The sequence below is a fragment of the Saccostrea cucullata genome, unplaced genomic scaffold, assembly GCF_032062105.1.
Source record: "Saccostrea cucullata isolate Sc308-1 unplaced genomic scaffold, CSIRO_AGI_Scuc_v1 ctg4570, whole genome shotgun sequence".
Classification (NCBI taxonomy): Eukaryota; Metazoa; Mollusca; class Bivalvia; order Ostreida; family Ostreidae; genus Saccostrea; species Saccostrea cuccullata.
In genome coordinates, this window is record NW_026922232.1 from 61,787 (window position 1) to 72,634 (window position 10,848).

A 10,848-nucleotide genomic window follows, 5' to 3' on the forward strand; every position below is an offset into this window, starting at 1 on the left:
AATCGAGAGTGTTCTAAAAGACAAACTTTCCAAGTTTTCGAAGATCAGCCTTAAAGACAGCCTCAAACTTTATGAGCTATCGGACCTTCTTACAGAAATTTCGAGTCTAAAGGAGCAACCGATGTATCAACCACTACTGGCTTACTTCGATTCTTCTGTTGGAGTCAACCCCATTATCGAGAAACTTCCCCACCACATGAAGGAAAAGTGGATCACGAGAGCATCTAAGTACAAGGAAACAAACGGACAGTGCTTCCCACCATTCAAGTTTTTTGTTAGTTTCGTGAAGGAGATGAGTACTATGAAAAACGACCCGAGTTTCTTATTCGGCGAAAGTGTACATCAAGTAACAAAGCCTACTCGTCCACCGGCCTTCCTCCCAAAGCCTCGGTTTCCTGTTACAACAACAAAAACTGACATTTTACCTGATTTGAGGGAGAAGATTACAATGTGTCAAATCCATGGAACGAATCATCGACTTAGTGAATGCCGTGCATTCCAAAACAAATCCTTAGAGGCTAGAAAGAACTTCCTGAAAGAAAAAGGATTATGTTTTAAGTGTTGTGACTTTGCGCACAAAAGCAGACATTGTAAAGAAAAACTAAAATGCACCATTTGTGACAGTGACAAACACGCCACGGTTATGCATGGTGACATTCCCCCTAAGGCTCATGGCGGGGAGAGCACAGTACGGTCAGGAACAAGCACTAACACACATAGAACTTCACTTGAAACGCTGACAGTAGAGTCCTCATGCACCGAGATCTGTGGGAAAATCACACTTGGAAAGTCGTGCCAAAATCTTACCTGTGTTTGTACATCCCAGAGAACATCCAGAAAACCGCATTAAAATATATGCCATACTCGATGATCAGAGTAACCGATCACTTGCCAGGAGCTCATTTTTTGACTTCTATGAAATCCATTCACAACCGGAGGAGTACATAATGAACTCTTGCAATGGAAGGACCTTGACATCCGGAAGACGTGCATCCGGATTTGTACTAGAATCATGTGATCATCAAGTGCACATAGACTTACCTGGTCTCGTTGAATGTGACAACATTCCTGACAATAGACACGAGATTCCGTCACCGGAAGTCACTAGGTATCATCGTCACCTGTGTGACATTGACCTTTACAGTTTGGACCATAATTGTCAAATCCTGTTGCTTCTTGGTAGAGACGTACCTTATGTGCACCACATTCTTGACCAGAGGACTGGTCACCCTGATGCTCCTATTGGACTTAGATCTCCACTAGGATGGACTATCGTCGGTGATGTGTGTGTAGGATCTCAACATGGCCCAGTCAATGTGTACAAAACATACGTGTTGTCCAGTGGACGACCTTCCCTTCTACATCCTTGCGAGAACAAGGTAAACATCAAGGAGCTGCCTACGCCAAGTGTACCCTGTAGACAATCTTTAGACTACTCAGGTCACAATGTTTTCGCACTAACACCTCATGACAATAAGCAAGGATTATCCACGGAGGATAGGGCCTTTCTACAGGAGATGGAAAAAGAGTTCAAGAAAAATAGTGAAGGGAATTGGGAAGCCCCACTTCCATTTAAGGAGCAACGGCCATTGTTACCAAACAATCGGGTCATGGCCTTGGAGAGGGCCAGGAGATTTGACACTAGTTTGAGAAGAGATCTCGTCAAACAGAAACATTTTTTCGAGTTTATGCAGAAACTATTTGATAGCAAGCATGTTGAGATTGCACCACCAGTCAAACAGAATGAAGAAGTGTGGTATTTACCCGTTTTTGGCGTATACAATCCCCACAAGCCTGACCAGATCCGTGGAGTGTTCGACTCCTCGGCTACATTTCATGGACTTTCCTTGAACAATGTCTTGATGTCTGGTCCGGACCTTAACAACAGTTTGCTTGGAGTGCTCATCAGATTCCGCAAGGAACCAATAGCCATAACAGCCGACATCCAACAAATGTTCCACTGTTTTTATGTAAGACCAGATCACAGGAACTATCTTAGATTTTTCTGGCACCATGAAAATGACGTTAACCAAGAGCTTAAGGAGTATAGAATGAGAGTCCATGTATTTGGAAACAAACCCTCACCCTCGGTAGCTACATATGGTTTACACAGAACAGCTTTAGATGCTAGAGACTCATTTGGACCTGATGTCACCGACTTTGTTCTAAACCACTTCTACGTAGATGACGGATTAATCTCCCTACCTTCTGTCGACCAGGCTGTCGATTTTTAAAAAAATGAAACGAACACAGCTTGCCCTAGCTACTCACGGTAATTTAAGTTTGCATAAGATTGCCTCAAACAGCAAAGATGTTGTCCGAGAATTCTGTCCAGATGACCTTTCCAAGGAACTAAAGAGCTTGGAACTCACTGATGATAACTTACCACTACAAAGGAGCTTAGGACTGTACTGGAACATGAACTCTGACATGTTTACCTTCAAGATTTCTTGTGAGGAGAAACCCTTAACTCGACGCGGGGTACTCTCTGTCATTAACAGTATTTATGATCCCTTAGGATTTGCATCACCTGTGATAATCAAAGGGAAACTACTGCTACGTCAACTATCTAGTGGAGGCACTGAATGTGATGTGCCACTCGGCGACCTTGAAGGACAGAAATGGCAGTTGTGGAAGGAGTCTTTGTCTGGACTTCAAGATGTATCTATTCCTCGTCAGTATGTTCCGTGTTCTCTGCAAGGAAATGTACGAAACGAACTCCATATATTCTGTGACGCGTCTGAGAAAGCAATTGCAGCAGTTGCATATTTGCGAGTGATTTGTGAGGGAGAAAGACACTATGTGGGTTTCGTTATAGGAAAGACCAAAGTTGCGCCTACTCATGGACATACGATACCAAGACTAGAGTTGTGTTCTGCTCTTCTTGCAGTAGAGATCTATCAACTAGCCAAAGAAAACCTGGACATTGAGTTACAGAGTGTGAAATTTTATTCAGATAGTAGAGTAGTTTTAGGATATATCACTAATCAGACGAGAAGGTTTCTTACTTATGTCTCCAACCGAATTGAACAAATTCTGAGACACTCAACTCCAGAACAATGGAATTACATTCGTACGGAACTCAACCCTGCTGACATTGGAACACGGGGCTTAACGGCCGACAAGCTTCAGAGCAGTGTTTGGATTAGAGGACCTACTGAATTCCTTGAGAGACAGTCTATTGAGTCAGATAATGCTTCTAACCCGAATACTTACCAGCCTGAGGTAAATGCCTACTTGTCTGATGTCACATCAATGCATAATTCTGAGTCGGAGTCGAGAAGTATTGCATGTAGATTTCAGCAATTTTCTGAGTGGTCTAGACTTGTACATGCATTTGGAAGGCTGAAGACAAGAGCACGACAACAGAAAATGAAGAGAACTGAGGATTCATTGGTCACATTCAAGGAATCAGAAAACTTCATCATAAGTCTCGTGCAGCATGACGTTTATGGAGAGGAGATACACTGTATCAGAACAAACAAACCCCTACCGAAGGGCAGTCCACTTCAAGCATTAGGACCAATTTTAGATGAAGAAGGCATACTATGTGTAGGAGGGAGACTCAACAAACTGAGGTTAGATGAATATGAAAAGAATCCAGCCATAATTCCAGGGTCTCATCACATTGCTACGTTACTAGTGCGCCATCACCATCAACTACTCAAGCACCAAGGACGTCACCTTACAGAGGGAGCAGTCAGATCTGCCGGACTCTGGATCACAGGAGGAAAAAGGCTTGTGTCTTCCGTTATTCACCACTGCATCAGCTGCAAGAAACTGAGAGGAAAACACGGAATACAAAAGATGGCCGACCTTCCAGCTGACAGGTTGGATCAAGTACCTCCATTCACAAATGTAGGAGTCGACATTTTCGGTCCTTGGCAGATCATAACCAGAAAGACGCGAGGAGGAAGCGCATCATCAAAGCGATGGGGAGTCTTATTTACATGCTTGGTGACAAGAGCAGTTCACATTGAGATAGTGGATTCCCTAAGTTCATCTGCATTCATCAATGCTTTGCGTAGAGTTACCAGTATTAGGGGCAAAGTGAAGATATTCCGGTCAGATAGGGGCACCAATTTTATTAGAGCAACGGATGACTTTAGAATAGACACCATTAATGTGGAAGATGATACTTTAAAGACGTTTCTCTATGATTCAGAAACAAAGTGGATTTTAAACCCCCCACACTCTTCACACTTCGGAGGAGCTTGGGAAAGAATGATCGGCCTTGTGCGCAACATTCTAACGCCATGCTTATGGAACCAAGCAACCAAAATATAACACATGACATTCTGTGCACTTTGATGGCCGAAGTAACAGCGATTATAAATTCCCGACCCTTGACACCTGTGTCTTCAGACCCCAACTCTCCATTTGTTTTGACACCAAACATTTTGTTGACACAGAAACATTCTTCTGATTCTGGTTCCCTGGAGTTCGGCGATATCGGCATAAAGGACATGTTAAAATCTGAGTGGAAACGAGTGCAGGGCCTTGCAAACCAGTTCTGGAAGCGATGGAAGTCAGACTATCTTCACCTCCTTCAGCCACGCAGAAAGTGGAAGAACGAAGAGCCAAATATCAAGGAAGGTGATATTGTGCTACTTAGAGAAGACAGTCACAGAAATCACTGGCCAATGGCAGTTGTCCAGAAAACGTTCCAGAGTGACGATTCCTTAGTCAGAAAGATTCAAATCAAATTGCTTAGACATGACAGATCAGTTATTCTTATCAGACCAATTTGTCAGGTTATTCCATTATTAACAGTGTGAAATTAATAGCTTATTTCAAGTATGTAACAGTACAGAATGTACAATTTTTTATGTTTGAATGTATGGTTCTCGGCAGTTACACTTTTTCATTCATGTAGACGATTTGTAGACGTCATTATTCAGTAGTTGTGATATCTATAGATATCAGGCGGGGAGTGTGGTGTCATTTGTTTTGATTTATCTGTTTTTTTCACGAGTATCTTAGGTACGAGTTAATGTGAAGGGGTTTTTGTGGAACTCTTTTGTCTTTCATGCACGCTTTTCGTTTTGGCGCCGACCTGTACGTTTATACCTTCTCTTCCTTTGGTTCCCCACGGTGTAAGTATCTAATATATCTTTTTATATAACTATGTTGTATATGATACTGTTGTATATGCAGTTCAATTCAATCCATTATTACCAAATATTTACATGTCATTTACTTTGTGATGAGTCGTTCGGAATTTATGCATGCATACATGTGACTTGTCAATGTGTGAACTTGATCCTGATTAACTCATTATGACAATTAATTGTACTATCGCTAAAGAAATTACACTTGAATGTTATCTAAATTAACATATTAGATTTACTCGATTACAAATTCTATGGTTTAACGCAAGTGTCATAATTATCTTTAATTCCGAGGAGTGTGTTCCTTTATGTTTTGTCATAAACTTTGTGAGATGAAATCTGTTAAATATTCTGGATATAATTTCCATTATTCTTTGAGATAGTATGTTTTTGTGATTTGATATTTCTTTGATTGTGAATTTATGATTGTTTGTTTTTTGTAGTGTTTTACCGCATTTCATCATCTGAAATAAAGGGGTTATCTATCTGCAAAGAATCCATCGTCTTTTTCTATGGCAGAATATATAGTAATCAGGATGTTCATCCGTCTGTACTTCCGTCTGTTACGCTTTGGGGTACCCATCGCCTATCCGCAACTACTTTCATACCACTAAATGAAATGTGGTAAGACTTTCACATAATTTTGCACCTCCTATTTTACATTTTGTTCCGACACATATTTTTGGTCTGACATAGCAAAGCATGGACACTGCCATTATATTCATATGGGAGGCGGGGGTATATCATTCAGTGAGCTCATTAATCACAGTACCTCTAGTTTAATTTGTTTCGCTATATACATGCATTGCTCTATCTATAAGCAAAAAATTACTTTCATGCAGATGATAAAATTCTTTTTAAAATTGTTTGAAGCGCATTTGTTGTTTTAGTAAGCGGTCATCTGACGGTCTAATAAATGTTTTTGTTAGAACTGAACATATACTCCTATTTAAAGCTGATTGATTATACATATTAATTTCTTGATTCTGAAATACTAGTAATATTACCAATTGATCTGAGCTAAATAATAATTCTTTTCAAATCCTTAATGAAAATTGATAACTTGTAAACAATTTTTTGATATGCTGAAGATTTGAAAAATTGACTTGGCTTGAAAAATATTTTTAAGGTACAGTGTACAACAGAATTTTTGGTCTAAGTGCTAACTGTGCTAAATTTCTAAGAAAACATAATATTACAAATACGAGAATGCTGTCCCCCCCCCCTTTTTTTTGAAATCAGAAAACAAACCTTATTTCTGTAACTTTAAATTGTTTCTAGGGACGTTTTTCTCTAGTTAACGTGACACAAGAAAATGAATGAGTCTAGGATAGAAGAATTAGATAAAAGACAAAAACGATTTGGTATAAATATACTGTATCCTGTAATTGCTTAGATATTTTAAAACATTATCAGCCAACGTAATCAAAGAATGTTTGACAACAAATAAACCTAAAAATTAACAGAACAACCACTGTATACAATAACAATAAAGACGGTCAGACAACCGCATTGAATATTAGCTAGATCAGATTTTTATTGCACGGGGTATTCATATTATAAAATTTATTTATTATTTATATTTCAGTCTATTTTGTTCAGGGAAGAAATTATTTGCCGAATACAGCACGGGGATGTTTTTAAACCGCAACTTTAATATATTGTTACTTAAAATATCTATCAGATGAATTTATGAAGAAAATCAAATTTATTTGATTTATTGATACATTTTAACTTTAAACATGTACAAATGTACCACAGGTTTTTGCTGAAACAGCTGATAACTTCCTTTTCAAATATAAATGTTTTCACAAATCGTCTATGCTAATTTTACACCAGGAAAAAAATAAATTTTCTGGAAATACTACTACTAATTTCAATTGCACCTTCTAATTAACATACAGCATCACAACAGATGCAAACTGAAAAATGCAGACCTGTATCAGTTAGTACCAACATGCAGCTTTTATTAATTGACATTCCATAGTTTCTTAAACTATTCTTTAACATTCTATGCTTTGTTGTTATCAAAATGATATATTGTAAAATGTGAGTCTATCATTATGCTGGGGTGATTTGAAATGAATCGAATGTCTTTTATTAGTTAAATGCTTTCTCTTGCGGATGTTTATTGCAATAAAATGAAAATGGGTGTAATTTTCTCGACATGTGAGCATAGATATATCTTTTTTGATTTTAATCTTAAGTTTGTAAATGATTAATTTTTTGACTGCTTCTCATGTAATCGTTCCTCCTCCAAAGCACCTGATCCCTCTTTTGATGTTTTGTAGGTGTTTGCTCTGATCCATTTTGTAGTGTCTTATGCACTTTTGATCTTCAATACGGTTCGTTATCTCCAAATATTTCATTACATAATTGAATACCGAATGCCAATAACAATCGGCATGTTTTCATTTCAGCAGGTTTTGTTTTAGAAGGAATTCCCCTTAACGCATCTAAAAATTTTATGCATACCCGCAGATTGGCTTTTAAAATCACCTTGCGGTGGTTGAAAGAGTTATATATTGTCGTCTGGATTACGCATTGATTAGAGTGGCATTTGTTCTTCGAAATACATGTAGTAGAGGCAAAAGTCGCGAGAAGACATCTTCCTTGGATTAGACCGAGGTCAGGTATAACGCCACACTCACTACGACTATCCCTGAGTATTAAGTATTATAAGGTTTAAAGTCTACAGTCCTCTATTGTGATGACGTCTCAAATTAAAATGATAGACAAATCCTTCGTTTTCTTTAAATAATAGATGTTAAACGAAGAGACTGATTTCTATAATGTGATAAAATGCTTTTATTTTATGCTCGTAAAGGGTATCTACCAACCTTCACAGAAAGACGCGAAGAACATGGGAAAAAGGACACAATGTGTTAATGATTTTGAAAGTACTCTTTAAATAAATGTATGAATTTTAAAAATTGCAATTTATATAGATCTTCAATCAACTATTTAACAAGAAAGTGTATTTATATGAAGGCCAATTCTTGTTTTCACTAAACAATTAATATTTCAATCTCTTCTTCTAGTTGTTATTTTTTTCCCTTGAGAGTTTTGTAAGCGCTGCATCCAGAACCTAGTGACAATCTATATAAAATAATACTTAGATATGATATTTCTGGATGTTTAAATGAGAATTATGTAAAACCCTTTTTTCCTTGTCAAGTTATACATGTATGTGCACGACCCAAATGAAAAGGCGGATATATAAAAGCTAATTTTGAAGAATTGTATTTTTGAGGAAGCAGTTGAAATAATACTATTTAGGTCTGAAAGGGAAATTTATTAGCTATCTCCTCATTGGATTCACATAGAAAAACGCTTAACCCATTAAAATAATCCATTCCAAAATTTTAATTAGATTAAGTAAAGCATCATTATTATGATTAAAATAACTAGAAACACTTAGAATTGTTAAACCTTAAACCGTGTTTCCCCGTGCATCAATGTGGTCCCCCACTCTGCTCAGTTCAAAATATAAAAGTACTTTGAAAAATGTTCCATCGTATGCTAAGCATCCCCCAGGGATATAGTTGGGCCATGAGAGGGTATCAAAGTTTTACATTGGTCGACAGCAGCAAATGAAATTTTGAAACATTTTTTTCAAGAACTACAGACAAGAGCAAAGAAAATTCATTTGTGAAAGCTTTATTACTTTGTGTTGAATGAAAATTGCTTGGACAAATCATTACTCCTACCATTGAAAACAATTTATATTAGACTGTCATGAAGATTGATCTAAGATTCAAATTAATTAAAATATCATTTCAAATCATTTCATCCTTTACCACTGAATAAAATTTAATAATACATTCACAGATTCTTTTTAGTACGTAGTATCAATATATCCTCCAATTTTACTTTCTTGTGCTGATTCTTATTCGGGGGCTTCGGTGGCAAAACATGGACTTTGCTTTTGAATACATATGGGAGTTGGGGTATCATTTTGTGAGCTCAGTGCTCACAGTAACCCTAGTATGGTTTTATTGACAATGTTTTCATTGTAACTAAAATAGATACAATAAATTCTTGTTATTTCAAAATAGATTGGAGATTTGAGATAGCTGTTGGTTTGAAATAATCTTGAAATTATTTTTGACCATCATTTGACCCCTGAGTGTGTGTGTTAAATTATATCTACATGACACCACCAACCATCTCTTAAAAGATGGTTAGACAACTGTGTTAAATGTAAGAAGAGGTTGGAAAGAAGAAAGTGAGACAGACAGACTTTTTTGCATAAAAGCCTGATTTTTCGACCCCCATTGAGCCATAGGGTAAAAAGAGTACGGAAACCTTATAGTATATCTACATGAAACCACATCAACCATCTCTCAAAATATGATAAAGTTACTGTATAACATGTAAGAGGAGGTTGAGGAAGAAGAATGTTAAACAGACGGATGGACTTTTTTGCACACAAGAACCTTTTTCGACCCCTGTTTGACCTTTGGAAACCTTAGTGCTCATCTACATGGCACCAAAAACCTTTTTTCAATGATGATAAAGCTACTGTGTTTAATTTGTAAGTGGAGCTCGAGGGAGAAGAAAGTGTTACTGAGGGACGGGCGGACGGACAGACATGAGTAACAACAATATACCTTTAATATTTTTCAAAAAGCAATATTTTCTCAAGTCTTTAAGTTTATTACCCATTAGCAAGAATCTAAAGCTGTAATGATTATCTCTAACAGGTCTGCAATATATGTTTATGCCACTCACTTGAACTTAATTACTTTTTGTAGCTGCATTTACAAGATCGAACTAAAATAAGTGCATGTTATATACTTTAATATTTAATTCAGTGTAATTTTCGTTATGAAATCCATTAGACATCCACGATGTTCAAATCGTATATAATAATATAAAATATGCGAAACCTTGTCACCGCGCGTTGGAATACACAGTAGGAACTATATGCATTTTCAATAGTTAAGGAACACCAAAATGTACATTGTTTTTTTGACAAAATTTAATAAAGAACTGAAACCCTGTTCAATTAACGTAAAAAAAACAAAAAATACGAAATTAAGATTAATTTGTAACTTTTTTCCCTCGCAATGTTCGTTTTCGTTATTTAACTTTGCTACTTCACAAACGTCACAAACGACTCTTACGTCAAAAAAACACACCAGTTTTGAAGGGCACTAAATTCACATCAAAGAATATCGAAATAAACAATTATGAAGAGAAAAAAATTAGAGAGTGTAAATATTAGCATTAAATTCATATTTTGGGATGTCTACAGTCCTATAACACACCTGACCAAGGTACGTAAAAAAGTTTTTGCAATCATTGCAGAGAACATATAAAAGTTTTGAAATCATTACCTAATCAATTTTCCCTAACAAAAAAAAAATACTGAAGTAAATTATAGTTAACTATAGTTTACTATAGTTAATTATTGTACCAAAGTTAAAACTTTGATTTACTATGGTGAAAACTTCGGAAATTTGATTTACTATAGTAATAACTTTGGAACTATGCTTTACTATGGCAATAACTTTGTAACTTTGATTTACTATGGTGAAAACTTTGGAACTTTGATTTACTATAGTGAAAACTTTGGAACTTTGAATAACTATTGTTTTAACTTTGGAACTTTGATTTACTGTAGTATAAACTTTGGAACTTTCATTAAGTACTACAAAACCCTTGGAATTATGTTTTTGTTTCCCATTTATTACATTTTATGAAATTTCAAGAATAAGATTAATTAAAGTTT

General features: G+C 36.4%; 2 protein-coding genes across 2 annotated transcripts; both read left to right on the forward strand.

The window, feature by feature from the left end:
• The first annotated feature begins 947 nt into the window (after window positions 1-947).
• On the forward strand, window positions 948-2,234 carry LOC134261424 (uncharacterized). Its single transcript, XM_062743867.1, has one exon. It carries the CDS (start codon window positions 948-950, stop codon window positions 2,232-2,234), a length of 1,287 nt encoding a protein of 428 aa, XP_062599851.1.
• Window positions 2,235-2,238: 4 nt separating this feature from the next.
• On the forward strand, window positions 2,239-4,287 carry LOC134261425 (uncharacterized). Its single transcript, XM_062743868.1, has one exon. It carries the CDS (start codon window positions 2,239-2,241, stop codon window positions 4,285-4,287), a length of 2,049 nt encoding a protein of 682 aa, XP_062599852.1.
• The last annotated feature ends 6,561 nt before the right edge of the window (window positions 4,288-10,848 follow it).